This window comes from Euphorbia lathyris, chromosome 1 (genome assembly GCF_963576675.1).
Source record: "Euphorbia lathyris chromosome 1, ddEupLath1.1, whole genome shotgun sequence".
Taxonomy (NCBI): domain Eukaryota; kingdom Viridiplantae; phylum Streptophyta; class Magnoliopsida; order Malpighiales; family Euphorbiaceae; genus Euphorbia; species Euphorbia lathyris.
In genome coordinates this window covers 62,998,385-63,016,809 of record NC_088910.1, presented here as the reverse complement: position 1 = coordinate 63,016,809, position 18,425 = coordinate 62,998,385, and the positions used below count along the sequence as shown (strand labels likewise).

The window sequence follows — 18,425 nt, the reverse complement described above, 5'->3', positions numbered from 1 at the left end:
TCATTTGCGCGAATCACGGAGCCGCATGCGGATGCTTTGGTGATTACGATGGCTGTAGAAGGATGGGACGTCAAGCGAGTCCTTATTGATACTGGCAGTTCTTGTAATGTTATTACTCGGACTGCATTCAACAAGTTGGGAATTAATGACGAGCGAGTGGAACATACATTCATGGATGTAACTGGTTTTGGAGGTCAATCGTCTCAAACAAGTGGACAAGTGGTGTTGGAAGCAGAAATGGGCAATAAGAATCTAAAATGGCGAGGTGATCTAGAATTCGCAATTGTTGATCTCCCGTTGGCCTACAACATAATTCTGGGGCGTCCGTTCCTATCGGAAACAGAATCGCTCATCTCAATGAAGCACTTGACATTACATTTGCCAACACACCAAGGGCGAGTCATAGTTGAAGGTGATCAACTTGTATCTCAACAAGCCTATACATTGTCACTTGAACCAAAGCCAGGTGAAGAGGATAAAGTTGATGAGAAGTTGCCGGCAGAAGCATTAGGAGAAACAGAACTATTCGCCATCTCAAATGACAAGAATGTACGAATAGCGGCAGGACTCCCCGAGGAAACGAAGAAAGCCATTACCGAGGTGTTGATCCAATGCGAGTCGGCATTCGCCGCTCCGAATGAAGTGCTGAAAGGAATAAGTCCAGATATAGCAACCCATCGTTTGAATGTGGACAAAGGTGCAACCCTAGTGCGACAGAAAAAGAGAGGACACGCTCCAGAGCGGCAGAAGGCGATTGAAAAAGCTGTGGCGGATTTGCTAAAATCAGATGCAATTCGAGAAGTCACCTATCCGGAGTGGCTAGCCAATGTGGTGCTAGTCAAAAAGCCAAATGGAACGTACAGAATGTGTGTCGACTTCAAGGATCTGAATAAAGCTTGTCCGAAGGATATGTATCCGCTACCTAACATTGATATATTGGTAGATAGAACTGCAGGATTTGAAGCTTTATCGTTCACCGACGTGAAATCCAGTTACCACCAGATACCCATGGAGAAGGCGGATGAAATCAAAACATCATTCATAACTCATCAGGCGACTATTGCTTCAAGGTGATGCCCTTCGCATTGAAAAACGCAGGAGCAACATACCAGAGGATGATGAATAAGATATTTTCAGACAAGTCAGGCGAGAACTTCTCAATCTACGTAGATGACATGATCATCAAAAGCAAGAAGATGCGAGACCACCCGCAGGATATCAAAGAAATCCTGGAAGTGCTAATCAAATATGGCCTCAAGTTGAACCCAGAAAAATGCACGTTCGGAGCAAGGGCAGGAAAATTCCTGGGTTTCATTGTTAGTGGCAAGGGAGTTGAGGCGAATCCTGAGAAGGTTAAAGCAGTAATGGAGATGAAAACTCCGAGGAACGTAAGAGAAGTACAAAGACTAAATGGGCGGTTGGTGGCATTAGGGCGATTCATATCATGCTCGGCTAGAAGATGTCTACCTTTCTACAATGCCATCAAAAAATCTAAGTCCTTTGAATGGACGCCGGATTGTCAAGAGGCATTTGAGGGTATAAAGCGACTGCTATGCTATCCGCCCTTAATGAGCAGGCCGGAGGACGGAGAAGATTTATTTCTTTACGTATCTGTCACCAGTATGGCGATATGCACTGTAATGGTGCGAGAAGAAGAGGGCCAACAATATCCAGTGTACTATGTGAGCAAGGTCTTGAAGGATGCAGAACTTCGATATTCGAAGTTGGACAAAATGGCTCTCGCGGTGATAACCACGGCGGCTAGGCTAAAACCATACTTTCAGGCGCATACTATCATTGTGAGAACCGGAATTCCAATGCGGAAGGTACTGCAGAAACCTGACGCATCCGGCCGATTAATGGAATGGTCAATTTGCCTGGGGGAATTCGATATTCGCTACGAAGGAAGACCAGCGCTAAAGGGTCAAGTACTTGCCGATTTCGTGAATGAATTCACGTGGGATGAAGATGAACGTCCAAAGGCACAAAAGAAGAGTGGAGCATGTTCACAGATGGGGCATTATCCACAGATGGGGCTAGACTGGGAGTCGTCATCAAAGGCCCGGAGGTTATTCGCCTGTACTATGCGGCAAAGTTAACTTTCAAAACTACCAATAATGCCGCAGAGTGAAGCAATGATATGCGGATTGAAGCTGCTTAATGAACTTACGCCAGAAAGAGTGGTGATCTACAGCGATTCTAAACTCATGATAAATCAGATCACAAAAAACTATCTGGTGAAACAAGAAGATCTGGTCAAATACCATCAGATAGTCGGCAGATTGACGCAGGAGTTAACACACAAGGGAGTCGTCTGGGAAATGGTGCATGTTCCAAGAGGCCAAAACACAAAGGCTGATGAACTGGCAAAAGCAGCGGCGAGTAGAGAACCATGGAATCAAAAAGCATGCAATTTGGAGATAAGGTCCGCACCGGCATTTGAAGTCGATCAGATTATGGTCATTGAAGAGCTGGAAGATGATGAAGATTGGCGGATACCTATCCGCCAATATCTGGAGCAGGGAGACTTGCCAGATGACAAAAGCCTAGCCAGAAAGCTAATTGGACAATCAGCGAGATACTCAATTCGAGATGGAACTTTGTATCGAAAATCATATACATGTCCATGGTTGAAATGTGTTAGCCACAATGAAGGAGACTACGTACTGCGAGAACTCCATGAAGGAATGTGCGGCGCACATGAAGCATCCGCGGCGTTGGCAAGAAAGGTCAAGTTAATGGGATACTATTGGCCAAAGGTGATGGAGGATTCCCAGAAGATGGTAGCGGAATGTCACAGCTGTCAAATCCATGTGAATGAAAAGCATGTTCCCGAAGCCGAACAAATCTCTATAATGACGGCATGGCCATTCGCAACATGGGGAATCGATATAGTGGGTCCATTCCCAGAAACAACAAAGAAAAGGAAGTACTTGGTAGTCGCAGTTGACCACTTCAGCAAATGGGTAGAAGCAGAGGCAGTAACCGCTCAAACACCTGAACGAATGATCGAGTTCTTACGAGAGAACATTATCATGCGATTTGGAATCCCGCAAAAGCTTATAACTGACAACGGCACCCAGTTCAACTGTGTCAAGTTCAAAGCATACTGCGAAAGCATGGGGATCAAGAATCATTTTTCTTCCGTAAGCCATCCCCAATCGAATGGTATGACAGAGGTTACCAACAGGGCCATGATTCAAGGTATCAAGAAGCGGCTAGGTGATAAAAAAACAGGTTGGGCGGACGAGATACCCCATATGTTATGGGCATACAGAACTTCTGTAAAAGCAGCAACTGGCGAAACACCTTTCTCGCTGGTTTATGGAGCCGAAGCAGTCCTACCTGTTGAAATCAAGTCGCCTACAGATCGAATAATTTATTATTGCGACACACAAAATCCCATCAACATTAGAGATGCATTGGATTCTGTTGAAGAACGAAGAGAAAAAGCTTACATGCGAATGGCAATGTACCGCAATAGAATCAAGAAATATCATGACAGAAGGGTGCGAAAAGTGATAATCAACGAGAACGACTTGGTCTTGAAAAAAGCGGACAAAATACAATCCAGAGATGGCAAAGGCAAATTAGGCGTCAACTGGATCGGACCATATAGAGTATCCAAGAAGCTGGGACCATCAACTTTTGAAATAGAAGAAATGAGCAGAAAAAAGCTCCCACGCACCTGGAATCTAGAAAATCTGCGCCTATATAAACGGGCCGGGTAGTTCAGGGAAATGACGAGTACTCTTTTTCCTTTTATGAGTTTTTTCCCACTGGGTTTTCTGATAAAAGGTTTTAATGAGGCTTTGATCCCGCACATTTCATATACCAATGTAACAAAAAGTCTTTTCTTTTATCAATAAAGATATTCAATTGTTGCATACGACGTTTGAGTGCGGATCCTTTTTAGGACAACCACTTCAGTGTGTTATCTACAAACAAAAGGCGGGTAAATCGCGCAAAAACCTTATGGTTGAATTTAAAAACACATAAATGTGTTGCCTATTAAGAAAAGCGGATGCATGATTACGCATCACTCGCAAAAACCTTATGGTTGAACTTAAAAACACATAAATGTGTTGCCTATTAAGAAAGGCGGATGCATGATTATGCATCACTCGCAAAAACCTTATGGTTGAACTTAAAAACACATAAATATGTTGCCTCTTAAAGAAAGGCGGATGCATGATTACGCATCACTCGCAAAACCTTATGATTAACCTTATGATTATATTATTTTCGAAAGAAAAATTATAAGATAAGGCATAAAATTAAGCGAATTAACGAGTACTCAAAAAATTGCAAAAAGGGTCTGGCCACCCTAGCGAAAACGAAACTAAACTACGAGGAAATACAAATATGGAGTCGGCAAAAGGGCAAGGGTCACGTATGAAAACAAAGGGCAATAAGGAATAAAGCAACAATCGCACGTATAGGTAAAGCGGCAAGCAAAAGAAAATATATATATACGGGCAGTTTGTTACATACAACAGTCTAGATATAAATCAAACTATGCTACAGCTTCCTCTCCTTCACCCCTATGGCCCTCCTCGCCTTCAGTGGCTCCCTTATCTCCTCCAGTGGGCGGATCTGCTTCAAGCGAATCCTCAACCCTCGAATCAGTAACCGCTTCAGAGGGCGGTACCTCTTGCTCAGGTTGAGAAAGGTCTTGTGGTGCCTCTTTTTCCGCGTTCTGAGTAGGGATCTCGCAGCTAATTGGAGGGTTCTGAAAACTCTGCCAATCTAAGAAGAGTACCTCATCCATATCAGCATCCTCGGCTTCCAGCTTGTCCCACTTCTCAGTTAGATCCTTTTCGGGGATGGGAACCTTGGGGCGGCTAAGTACTCGATCTGGATGCCCATGCTCATAAGCAGCATGAATTCGCTCCCCATACCAATAGATGCGAGCACCATCTTCGGCTAGAATCTCCTCAGCTTTCTTCTTTTGCATCTCCAGAGCCTCCTTGGATGAATTTAGATCATCAAGGACCTTTTGCAGCTCGTCGGACTTAGCCTGGAGGGATCTGAGAGCTTCCTCCTTCTCGCTCATAACCTTCTGACAAGCGCCTTCAAGAGCCTTTACCTTCCCTTGGACATCATCATAAAGCGACTTCTGAGTCGCCAATTCAGTACCAAGGTTCTCCAACTCTTTAGCGCGTTCAGCGTCCCTTAGGAGAGCACCCTCCGCGAAGTTAATAATCTGCATAAAAGACGATTCGCAGATAATAAGAGCGGATAGAAATGTGCGGTTACTACAAATGCAAGATCCTTGAAAGAGAATATCACAAGTAACAACATACCTCTATGGCCCGCTTCTCAATCCCCTCCATGGCAGTAGGAAGCGGCACTTGCTCTCGCACGCGGAAAGCAGAGGGGAGTCGCCCAAGGACATTGCATATGGAAGAAACAATGTCCCTACATGAGAAGCTCACAGCCATGCCAAAGGTCCTAGTACACCACCCGCTGATATCGGGAATTGGCTGCGAATGCATAAGGAGAAAGATCAGGAGAACAGCAGATAACTCATAAGGAAAAATTAACAACATAAAAAAGGGGAATAGATCAATATACCTCGTGGATTGGTGTACTGCTTTTTCCTTTGGACGAGGCGGATACGGGTGTACCGCCAACAGTGAGGGACACAGAAGCGTTTTTCTTTCTGGGGCGAGAAGACTCTGTATCCGCAGTATTCTTCCGCTTCCTAGTTAAGGGAAGGTCCTCGGAAGCAGAAGCTGGACCTTGTGAAACGGAGGCCCTTGCGGGAGAAGCCGCCTCGATAGAAGTAATCGCCCCTCCGGGAGAATTCGGCCCTGCGACTGAAGTGTTTCCCTCCATTCGCCTCTTCCTTCTCGCTAGGGCTTTAGCCTCCCGATCTGCAGCGATTTGAGATAAGGGATCACCCCTGCAAAGGGTTAAAAGAAATCATCAACTTGGAAATAAAAAGTACCTTGTACAAAAACGCGATAAGGGATATAGACAACGTGATCCCCCTCGCGATAGGCAATCGCCACTCGGCTCCTTAGCATGTGGAAAGCCTGATCATACGTCCATACAAAGGGGGAGTACCCTTCAAAAACTTGATCACAGCAGATTCTTCCTCGCTGGGGTAACCAAAGTTCAAACTCTTTACATTTGGTCGGTCCCAACGGCGAAGGAAGTTCGGATTCCCTTCGTGAAACTTGATGAAGAAATAAGATTGGTCCCACTCGCGGATTTTGTTCAGCTTCTCGTCAAAACCATAGTAACCGCTCTGACGGATGAAAGTAAAATACCCCGCCGAACTTTTGAAATGATGAAGCTTGGAGAAAATTTTGAGCGAGAAGGGAACCTCCAGACAATCCGCCAGAAATTTGTCCAGAGTTAAATCGGCCCATCCATTGGGATGCAACTGACCGGGTGCGATTCCGTAACCGCCAAGGACGGAGGCAACCTCATCCGCCAGCGGATACGTGAAGCCGCAGATGATCTGGGCGACGAAAATGGTAAAATACCCCTTTGGGTAGTCGCCCGGTCCTTTATCCTCCCCGGGAATAAGGGTTTCGAGGCCTTGGAGCCAAGGATACTGCTCCCGCAAATCGTCAATTGTCTCTTGACAAACTAGACTTCCCGACCTGTCCTTCTTTGGTAATAAACGGGGGGTTGGGACAGGTGGCGGAATCAACTTTTTAGGGTCAAAACCTAGGCCCTCATCGGTTGTATTCGCCAGGTGGAGGAAGTCGGCGGGATGAGAATCAGACCCAGGAGAGCTGGTTGAAGCTTCATCAACCATCTCCTCGACCTCATGGGAGACCTCGCGGACGTAATTTTCGTCAAATGGTGCGAAGTCGAGGTCAGAGTTCGACATATTGATGAAGGAAAATGAATAGAAGTAAAGAATCGAGCGAGGTACAAATTCTGGAAAGGAACACTTACATATGAAAGACGACACAGAGAAGAACGGACGCAAAAAGGTTGATGCCGGAAGAGAAACGACGCAAAAGGTGGATGCCGGAAAAGAAACGATGGGAAAGGGAAAGTCACAATTTTTGAATTTTGAAAATCCAGACAAAAACGAAGAGTCTCCTATAAAAAAGACCCTAAAGGGCTCTTGCCAAACTAAGGGGGAGGCATGTGATGACCCGCGAAGCCAAACCGGGCCGAATTCATTACACGGGCCCAGCCCATACTTAGATCCATGGTCTAAGATGGGATGTGACCTGAATAGAGGAAGCGGGTGAAGTGAGTAACCGCCCCGAATTCCTAAATGGAGCACTAAAACTCCCACTCAGGACAAACGATACCACATTTGTTGCCACGAAAGCCACGAGTGGGGGCATCTCCTAAAAAGGAGTAACCGCCCTCGGAACATGGCCTGGAAGGGGTAACCGCCCTCGGCGGTTACTTAAGAACACTTATAAAAAGCCCCAAGGCCAAAGGGGGAAAGGTACATTCACATTTTTCCCACAATACTATCGCCAATTTACCAACCCTCCTACAAAAACTGACTTGATCGTCGGAGAGTTTTCCCGGAGATCCTGTCTCCGGTTCTGTTTTACAGGTAACTACGGCGGAGATCATCAAATCGGATCCAGCAAGTTATCAAATATATATATAATCGGATTGCATACATGACCAATTCGTAATCAAACAAGTAAGTTTGGTCCTGTGCTGAATATCTCTAGACAGTTCAAACTTACAATTATTGTTATGGGCTAAAAGCATACGAGACAGACAAGTATATATATATTTATATATTCTAAAATATGGAGTTAGATTATAATTTAGGACTACCCATTAAAATAAAATAAGTAGTATAATAAAATGGTGCAAAAAGAAGTTTAGTGATGATTGATAGTTCCATATCCAAACAAAACAAGAATGCAGGGTTTCTAAATTCCATTCAAAAAGGAAGAAAGCAAAAAAGTAAAAGCCTAAAATGGCAACAACTTCAATGAACTTTTAACCTTTATTTTCCTCATCCTCCTCCTCTTGTCGTTGTCCAATTAAATAAAGGGTAAATTACAAAAATAGATCAAATAAAAAGCCTATTTACATATTTAATCCATTTATTCAACCTACTACATATCTAGACTGTTTTTGTGTGACTTTCTCATACTACCCTCAATATTTACGCGCGTCTTTCTCCCCCCCGTATGACTTCGCAGATTCGATCTTATGTGAAGCTTGTGAAGCTAATGTTTGAGTTTACTTGATGAATTTAATTAGCATATGTGAAGCATGCGAAGCTAATGTTTGGTTTAGTTGATAAATTTAATTAGCATATGTGAAGCCTGGATGTGTTTTTAAGCTAATTCACGAAGTGGTATATAACAAAAAATGCCAAACAACAACGGATTCTAACATTAAAATCATAAAATTATCAAAATTTACAACAAGATTACCACAATAAACTCCTAACAAATCACTTCATTATACATAGGCTCCTATTCAATACCGATGGATGGATGTTTCTCACGGTACAGAACAAGATTGCCACAATAAACTCATAATAAATCACTTCATTATACATAGACTCCTATTCACCACCGATGGATGGATGTCTCACGATACATAGGCTCATATTCACCACAGGGATGGATGTGTCCCATGGTGTAAGCTCTTATTCATGACTGTTGGTTGGAAGTCCATGCCTTTTGGAATGGATGTTTTTCATGGTACCCTAACACGTCGGCTTCCAGGAATGAATATTATGTATTCCACCACCTTCAGAAAAATTTAATCGTGTTAGTCAGAAAAAAGAAAAATTTGGCTTCACGAAACGATGATTCGCTAAGTATGCGAATATAAATGTGCAAGGAAGAGGGTGATTTTACTTAGCGAAACAATAATTTTGCGACGTCTGCGAGGAGGAATATGACGCTCTGACTTCGCGAAACGATGATTTCGCGGAGTCTGCGAGAGAAATTTATCGAATTACCTTGCAAACTTCGTGTAATCATCGTTTCGCGAAGTGAAATCGATAAATTTCTCCTCACAGACCTCATGAAAACCGCATATGTTAAGTGGATTTATGGAAAAAACACAGAAAAAACAATATATACTTACATTTTTCGACGAAACCAATATGATAAACTGGGAAAAATGATGAAAATAACGTAGAATCACCATTTCTTCGAACGAGCAGAAAATGGAAGATGAAGAACCATGACTTCGTTTTCTAGGATTAGAAAGTTGCAGAATCAAGAGAGGAATAAGAGAAATACATCTTCAAAAAAAAAATAAGAGAAATACATTGTGATTTGGAGAAATGATGTAGATTTCGTGCAATTTAAAGGAAGATAGGAAGATCAAAAAAGCCTTGGAATCATTAATGGAGGAGTTGCCAACCGTTTCGCGCAACCAAGAAGAAAATGGGAGAGACTGTTCCCGTTTGGGGAAGTGGGAAGACTAGGGGTATTATGAAAAAGTCACACAAAATCAGTCTAGATATGTAGTAGGTTGAGTAAATGAGTTAAATATATAAATAAGCCTCCCATTTAACATAGTTTTGTAATTTTCCCTTAAATAAAATGAGGCTTAATACTTTCGCGGCTCCCCCTAAAATTTTAGATGGCAGTGAAAGTGATATTCATTTTATAATCAAGTTGGAGAGGCTTCAATTGGAAAGAACAAAGGCCTTCAATTTTCAAGGCATGATGATGAAAGTGAGATTCACAAATCATCCCTAATCACAAAAATAACAATTATGCTACCATTTATCACAAAGAGAATAACCTGGTGTGTCATATAATATTATTGTTGATGATATTTTGCTAGAAATATTTCGTTTTCAACATTGGTTCGTGTGAGGTGTGTGCGGACATGCTAGAAAAATGAATTCTCAATATATGTTTATCAATATATGTTTATGAAAACAAAGAGAATGTACACCTAATAACTTGATTTCTGAAAAAACACAATGATTAGATGGGAAATGCAAGGATTGGAAAAAACGTAAGTTTAATTAGATTTAAGCCGATTACTAGGCACATATGTTTATGAATACGAAGAGAATATGCGCCTAAAACCTCGGGTTGTTAAAGTTTTTGTTTTTTTTTCCTTATATCTATAATATTTTTTTTTATTACAATTGGGAGGAAATGAAAGTAATTATAAACTGAAATAATTTATAAAAAAGACAACCGTTCTATTCCAAACTTGTAGATAAACATGAATTTATAAGGAATCAAATGAAACAAAAATATAAATAGGAATTATGAAGCAACTTTAACAAACCCATGTTGTCACTTTGACGCCAAACGGTCGGTGTTAAGGATGTCTGATGCACTGAGACTGCAAACCGAGACCAAGGAGGGAATTGATCACATAAATGAGTGAGTTGTCGAGCTCGAAAATCGACTAAAGTGGGATTGGAAAATTAATATAAATACACGTGAATTTTTTTTAACAAAAAATTTAACAAATTATACTGTGTTTGTACGACTTGAAAAAAAAATACAAATGTTTCGTCAAATATAAAAATATTAATCTCAAATTCTTTTATTAAACGACCAAAAACGTGAATTTGTTTTTTTTGGAACCAATTGGTATTCAAGTGTTACGGAATAAAAAAACAAAATATATGTCTTTTATAATGATTTCTGAAATTGATCCAATTTTAAAATTGTTCATAGCTGTCAATTTTATGAGTATTTTTGTACTTTATTCCTTCTAACTTTTATGTGTAAATCTCATCATGTGTAACGACCCCGTTTTGTGGTAGGAAGATTAAAATAAATAAATTAAAACCTAAATAAAACCATATTCTTCTTGTTTCGATTATGCATGCTTCAAGCAGTAGCCATGACGTCTTTTTTACTTATGATTTTATAGGGGCAAAATCCAAAAATTCTAAATTTTATACCTAGAGTTATATAGATTCTTAGATTTTAGTGGGGGTTAAGTGTCCCATTGTCCCCTCTTCAAGAATAATCTTTGAAACATGTAATAACTAAATATTAAAAAATCTTAAGGCGCACTTGAAAATAGAGAAACTCGTCCAAAGAAATACCATAACTTCCAATCTCCTCCTTCCATGTGTCTCAACTTTAGTTAGAACACCAAAACTGATACTTCCTAGGAATATGCTAACGCATGTATTAATAGAGTAAGATTGTTGGTTCTCGACCTCTTCTTAATCTAATCTTTGAGACTTGTCTAAATTCTCTGACATTGACACTTAAGTCTATAATTAAATTATCGAATTCGTTAAATTTGAAATTAGTCGGTTTCGTAATACTAGTAATTTTTTACTTTTTCTTTTTAAATTTTATAGAAAAGACGTAATTTTGAGGGACGAAGATTGGGTAAAGTTAAATTTTGATGGGACCTGTAAAAGAAACTCGGGTGCTGTGGCAGCGGGAGGGTTAATCCAAGATTACAAAGGCTTCTGGTGTGGAGGCTTTAGAGTCAATATTAGGGTATGCATGGTCACGTTGGCGGAACTGTGGGGCTTGTACTACGGCCTATGTCCGGCTTGGAAGAAGGGTTTTAAGCGAGTGATTGTGGAGGTTGATTCTTTGGTCGTCATACAATTGATAAATATTGATTGAGCTTCATCACCCTTATGCTTGGATAATTACTTGTTGTCAGGCTATCCAGAGAGAAAACTAGATGTTGTCTTTTGTCTACACCTATAGAGAATGAAATCGTGCTGCAGACTGGTTGACGAATTTCGCAGGATCTTATCCCCTAGGTTATCATGAGTTTGATCTGCCGCCTGTAAACCTTGAGGACATCCTCTATGCAAATGCTAGAGGACTGCTGCTCAGTCGTACCATTCGGCTGTAATCTCTGTTACTTTCTCCTTTTTGTCTTCTTTTTTTCTCTGTTTCTCCCGGACCTTGCTATGAAGCACGGAAACGTTCTGCATCCAAGGTTTCAACGTTTCCACAAGATGTGGGAAACGGAAACGCCCGAAAACGGAAACGAAACGTTTCCGTGCACGTTTCTGTAATTACTGAAACATTGAAACGCGTTTCCAAAATTTTGAATACTTACCACACATAATTTCTCCAATTGGTAATTTTCTGGAGATTGAAAACAATCTTCCGACTTGAGAAAAAACGTAGGTTTCTGGAAACTCTGTTTATTTGTTAATCTATATTGAAATGAAACTCTGATTTCTTCTTCTTTGAGTCTGGGTACTCCGATTTCTTCTTCTTCGAGTCACTATCGTCCTTTCTTCTTCAAATTGAGTCTGGTCTGGGTTTTAATTCTCTGTTTTTTGTGTGTCTATGGAGGTTTCTGGAACGTGTTTGGTTGGGCTGTTGCTGTGAATGTAATTTATTTTAGATAAAGATATTCTAGAAACCTCCATTATATAGGTGTACTTTTTGTTGTTTTTTTTATTTTTTTAACCTAAAGAATTTAACTTTAATGGTGGAGTAGTAATTATTTTACACTATCTTAGTTACAATTATGGAATTATAAATTTTACATTTTTTATCAATAATTATTTTATGTATTTATAATTTATGTTTTATATTTTTTTAATATTTACGCGTTTTCTCCACGTTTCCGTTTGCTATATTTTTAAAAAATTCTGTTTCCGTATCGTTTCCGTTTCCGTGCAAGATTGGGGCCTTGAGCCTTGTTCACCAAACAAAAAAAGAAAATCCAAATATTTATCGGAGCTAGTATTAAAGAAAAACAAGGGGCAGAATTGGGAAATCAGCCAAGATACGTTTTGAGAAAAAGGAAAAGCAAAAGAAACAAAAGAAGGGTAAATATTGTTGTAGTCTTGGCAGTAAAAACTTAAGGTCGCAGTAGAAAAACAGGACAACACAACACCTTGCATGCTTTCTGAGAATCAGTTCGATCTATCCACCTCAATCACCTGTATTAATTACATTTACTTATTAGCAGCACCATTTTTCATTTATTACCCTCAATTTTCCTATTATTACACCTCTCTTCACTCTTCTTTTCTTTACTAATAAAAACGCTCCATTTAACTCCCTCCAAACCTTAACGCCTGCTTCTTCTGCTACTGCAATGGCCAAACCCTTTTTCCTAATTCTACATTTCACTTTGTTCCTGTTTTTCCTTTGTCCCTATCTCCTCCAAGCTTCTCCTAACCCAGATTTCGAATATCTAATGCAGTTCAAGTCCCTATCTGACGCTTCCAATAGGCTCACAGATTGGAATTCCACCGCCGACCCCTGCACCACCTGGTCCGGCGTTTACTGTCTCAAAAATCGGGTTTCTCGTCTTGTTCTTGAAAATCTTGCTCTCAATGGATCCTTTCACCCATTGACATCTCTCACTCAGCTTCGTGTTCTTAGTCTTAAACGAAACACCTTTTCTGGTCCCTTCCCCGACCTCTCTAACTTAACAGCTTTAAAGCTTCTCTTTCTGTCTCACAACGATTTCTCCGGTGACATTCCGCCTTCTATACAATCTCTTTCTCGACTTTACCGCTTGGATCTGTCTTACAATAGATTTTCCGGCAATGTTCCCGCCGTACTCAACCGTTTGACTCATTTGTTAACTCTTCGGCTTGAAGAGAACCAGTTTAACGGTTCCATAGTCGGGTTGAACATCCCAACTTTGCAGGATTTTAATGTCTCCGGTAACCACATTTCCGGTGAAATCCCCAAATCGTTATCGGGTTTTCCCATATCCGCCTTTAGTATGAACACCGGTCTTTGTGGCTCCCCAATGCGGACCTGTAAAGGCGTAGTATCCGACCCGACAGTACCCGGATCCACCGGAGCTATTGCTTCTCCATTAACGCCGGGAAGTAATCCAACAGTAGTGTCATCATCACCGAGCTCAATACCCCCGAAAAAAGCAGTAACCCCTAGCAGTGGCCACAACAAAACAGCGAAAATAAGTCCATTGGCACTAATTGCGATCATAGTAGGCGACGTTTTAGTGTTGTTGTTAGTTTCTCTCCTACTTTACTGTTATTTCTGGAGAAACTATGCAGCGAAAATGCGAGAAGGGAAGGGGTCGAAGCTACTGGAGACAGAGAAAATAGTGTACTCGTCAAGCCCGTACCCGAACCAAGCAGGGTTCGAGCGGGGGCGAATGGTGTTCTTCGAGGGGGTAAAGAGGTTTGAACTAGAAGATTTGTTGAGAGCATCGGCGGAGATGTTGGGGAAAGGTGGGTTCGGGACGGCGTACAAGGCGGTGTTAGATGACGGAAACGTGATGGCTGTGAAAAGATTGAAAGACGCAAATGTAGGAGGGAAGAGAGAGTTTGAGCAGCATATGGAGGTTTTAGGGAGATTGAGGCATCCTAATTTGGTAAGCTTGAAGGCTTATTACTTTGCTAGAGAAGAGAAGCTTCTCGTCTATGATTACATGCCCAATGCCAGCCTCTTCTGGCTTCTACATGGTAACTTCCTTTATTACTCCTAATATCTATGTTTTCTCTTTCGTTAATGACATTTTCTGGGTTCTAAGAATATCCAATTTTCTCACCACCCAAACTAACATATAGTGTAGTGATTTATATTCTTGGGGATATGGTATAAATTTAGTCCTATCTATCACATAGTTCACTCTCTCTTCTAAAACCATCTCGAACCAATACTAATACTAGATCATTACATTACATTACATGTCAAATAGTTACGGTTTCTATTTAAGCATAAAATGAGTACTAAATTGATGATTCTTATCCATGAATTTAATAGTTTAAAATTTTAAGTTTTAGGTAGGGAGTTAAAATAGATGCTATGTCTTAAAAAACCCATATTTCCTTTAACAACTCTTAAAAGAGCACTCCCTAATAAACATTAAACTTACTGTTGTAAGAGCTGAATCCGGATAGGCATATAATTAGATTCATATCTTATCCTAGCGGGAGATGAAGAAATTAGGTGAATGTATTGTAGAGTAGAAAAAAGAGCAAATTATTGTGAGATCATGGAGGGGAGGGGACATATATAATTGAAATGATGGTAAGATATATTAGTGGGTCCGGTCCGACTCTGTTTGATTTTGTTTTAATTTTCTAAAATGAGTGTGTGTTTTGAAAAATGATAAGGATCACTCTGAAATATATTGGGAGTGCGTAGTAGTACGAGTTAGAAAATGAAAATGCAGAAGTTGGTGATAAGCTAGCTGGCCTGGCTGGAGTTGGAGTATACTAAATAAGTAAATACACCACACCACACCTGATGCTGATGAGAGGGAGTTTTGTGGGCTCCATATTCCATCTATGCTTTCTGTTTTGCTGCATCTTTCCCACCCATTTACAGACAAGGGAACAGTTACACAACTTGACAAAATATAAATATAACTCAATTGGATGATTTGGGAATTGGTATTCTTAATCAAGATCTTTTTACTTTTCTTTTCATTGCTTTTTCCTTTTTGTTCTTTATCCCTTTCCAGCTAATATATACGACCAAAATGCTAAACCTTCTATAAAGCCAGAATACACCTTGGCTCGCCACTCGAGGCTTTTTCTTTTTAGGCTCTCTCAAGACATCTTATATTTCCATACCATTGCTTTCAAGAATTATACTCCAACACATTCCGTATTTTAATGGGGAAATGATACATACCATTAGCTTATATTATTTTACTTTAGAAAATGATTGGTTTTTAAAATAAAAGTCTGCAAAAGTAGTAGAATGTATTACTTTAGTAGTAGTAGTGCTCACCTGGACCCTGATGGTCATTCACCGTTAGATCCAAGCTTATTAGAATCATGTGGTGGAGATTCAAACCATCATAAGACTTAAATTTAATAAACTTGGATCTAACGGTGAATGTCCAAATTCATTTGGTCATTCAGGATTCATGTAAACACTACTGATTACTTTAGTACTAGACTAGAATTTCTCTTTAATGGAGGCTTATTACATTACGAGTCATTTATACTTGTTCATATTAGCATATTGGCTCTCTTAACCTTTGAGATATCTAATTAGCCTACTAAATTTGTTTCTAATTAGTCTTAAAACTGGTTTAAAATGATCTATTGATCATGTGAAATTGTTACAATGATCTATTAGGCATTTTAACTCGTTTAAAGTGATGTATGTTTTAATTTGCCTTAATCTCTTATTGTTTTACTATGTAAACTACATGGAGGGCTAATGAAACATTTTAAGTAAGTTCAAAAAGGTAAAAGGCTTGTATCCAATTGCATATACGTTTAATACGTTAGGAACTTAGCTTGGTATTCGAACTTACATAGTGTCTCGTTGGCCTCTTAAACTTATTTAAAGTGATCTATTAGTTATGTGAACTTGTTTACATTGAAAATGAAATTAGAAAGTTAATTATATCATTTTAAATAAAGTTAAAGGGTTAACAAGGCTTCCTATAAATTTAGAAGACCAATTAGCTCTTTTAATAGCTCTTTACACTAAGCTGTGGGGCTCTTAATGTGTTAAGCCTAATTAGTTAGCGTTGATCTTATCGTGTTTGTCTCTTGATTGAGAAATGAGAATGACATGCTGAAAGTGTGAAACTTGTAATTTTAATATAAAAAGATGGATGGTTTAATGCAGGAAACCGTGGGCCAGGCAGAACTCCATTGGACTGGACCACTCGACTCAAAATAGCAGCTGGAGCAGGGCGTGGGCTAGCTTTTATTCACAACTCATGCAAGCAACTTAAACTCGCACACGGTAACATCAAATCTACAAATATCCTCCTGGACAAAGCCGGAAATGCTTGCGTGTCAGACTTCGGCCTCTCCCTCTTCGCATCCGCTACAGCCTCTACTCCAAGATCCAATGGGTACCGTGCACCGGAGTTATCCTCGGAGTGCCGGAAACCAAGTCAGAAATCTGACGTGTACTCATTTGGTGTATTGCTGCTGGAGATGTTGACGGGGAAATGCCCTTCTATTGTGGATTGCGGTGGGCCAGGGAGTGGGTATGGTGGGGTAGTGGATTTGCCAAGGTGGGTCCAGTCAGTGGTGAGGGAGGAATGGACTGCTGAGGTGTTTGATTTGGAGTTAATGAGATACAAGGATATTGAGGAGGAAATGGTGGGACTGTTACAAATAGCTATGGCTTGTACATCATCACAGCCTGATCAACGCCCTAGGATAGGCCACGTTGTCAAGATGATTGACGAAATTCGTGGAGTCGAGGTCTCACCCTGTCATGATACCACCTTTGACTCTGTATCTGATTCCCCTAGTCTGTCCGAAGACACGTGTGGAGCTAGCCAGTGACAACAGTTTAGTATAATTATCAACTTGTGGATTTCTTGGTAAATCAAGGTGGCCTTTGATTTTCCTGCAATCTTAGTGAGATTTTTAACCCCTTTTCTTTGTATGATTCTTGGTTCTAGCCAATTTTAGCCTATTAGTATAAATTTGTAACGGAGTAGAGTGGTTATTATAACACTATTTTTTTTTTTTTTTTTTTTACAAATTAATTTAATTATTCGGTTGGAAGCTAATTAGATATGGTGTTATAGTTCATACACTACTACTGGAACTTGAAATTACCAGGAATGGCTAGGATTGAATTGCTTGGTTTTTAGAGGGAGTGGAGCGTTATTGGAGGGTTGAGGCTCAATAAGCGAGGGACTGAGTCATTAGCTATCTTGTTTGATATAATATAGATCCTTGAAAAATGGTATGGACATTACATGAAATTCAGCCCAAAGTTTGATAGCAGTAAGGTAGTGAGTAAAGAGGGGCCCAAGGTGTTGATGGTGTATATATACAAGAAGGATGCTCAAGTTTGGGTGTCTATAGTAGGGATGGGATGCATTATCTCTAGTGTGCCTAGGATCATTAAATAAGGTTGTTTGTTGGTAGAGAAGAGGTAGGGAGAGATTAACTATTTTGGAGATCTGCCATAGGATTGGTGATTCTGGGTAGAGGGGCTAGTCCGTGTGTTGTTTCACCATTACGGTTATTTATGTTAGAGGAGAGACCTTTACTGTTCCATTACTTATTGGCTGTACACCAGGGTATGGGTCGGGCCGGGTCTGTCAGGCTTTTAATAAAGCCTGATGAGCCCAAGCCCAACCCAGCCTGTAAGAAATTTAGTTGGATTTGGGTTGGGGCTCGGCTCGGGTTTAAGATATGAATCCTAAGCCCGCCCGTCCAAACCCATTTATGTATTAAACAAAATACAATTAAATTTAAAATAAACAATTAGCTTATATTTCAATTAAAACAATCATAATATACATATATAATTAATGGGACCAATACGTTAATTTTTTCTTGAATCCAGTACGTTATTTTTTTTAATGAACCAATACATTAATCATAATATACATACATTAATTATTGCCTACATATTGAGTTTGTTTTTTAATGTTAGGAAATAATGTTGGTCATATAAAATAATATATATGGTTTAAGTAAAATAATGTGAAAATTACACAGAAATTCATTTTTTAAAAACTATTTACAAATATGTCAAGCCATAATTTTGGATTATATCAAACTAGTAAAACCAGTACTTTTAATATATTTTAAAGATTAAAATTTATAAATTAGAAGT

The 18,425-nt window shown here is 39.9% G+C and overlaps 1 protein-coding gene across 1 annotated transcript; it reads left to right on the top strand.

Annotated features, from left to right (window-relative positions):
* Positions 1-12,913: 12,913 nt before the first annotated feature.
* On the top strand, positions 12,914-17,364 carry LOC136235357 (probable leucine-rich repeat receptor-like protein kinase At1g68400). Its single transcript, XM_066024991.1, has 2 exons — positions 12,914-14,329; positions 16,461-17,364. Exons 1-2 carry the CDS (start codon positions 12,982-12,984, stop codon positions 17,132-17,134), a joined length of 2,022 nt encoding a protein of 673 aa, XP_065881063.1. The 5' UTR covers positions 12,914-12,981; the 3' UTR covers positions 17,135-17,364.
* The last annotated feature ends 1,061 nt before the right edge of the window (positions 17,365-18,425 follow it).

What these genes read in the sequence shown, in the direction of transcription:
- LOC136235357 (XM_066024991.1), top strand. Translation starts at nt 12,982, where the DNA reads ATGGCCAAACCCTTTTTCCTAATTCTACATTTCACTTTGTTCCTGTTT. An exon ending in CCTCTTCTGGCTTCTACATG is followed by an intron (nt 14,330 to 16,460) that starts GTAACTTCCTTT and finishes GGTTTAATGCAG; the next exon opens with GAAACCGTGGGCCAGGCAGA.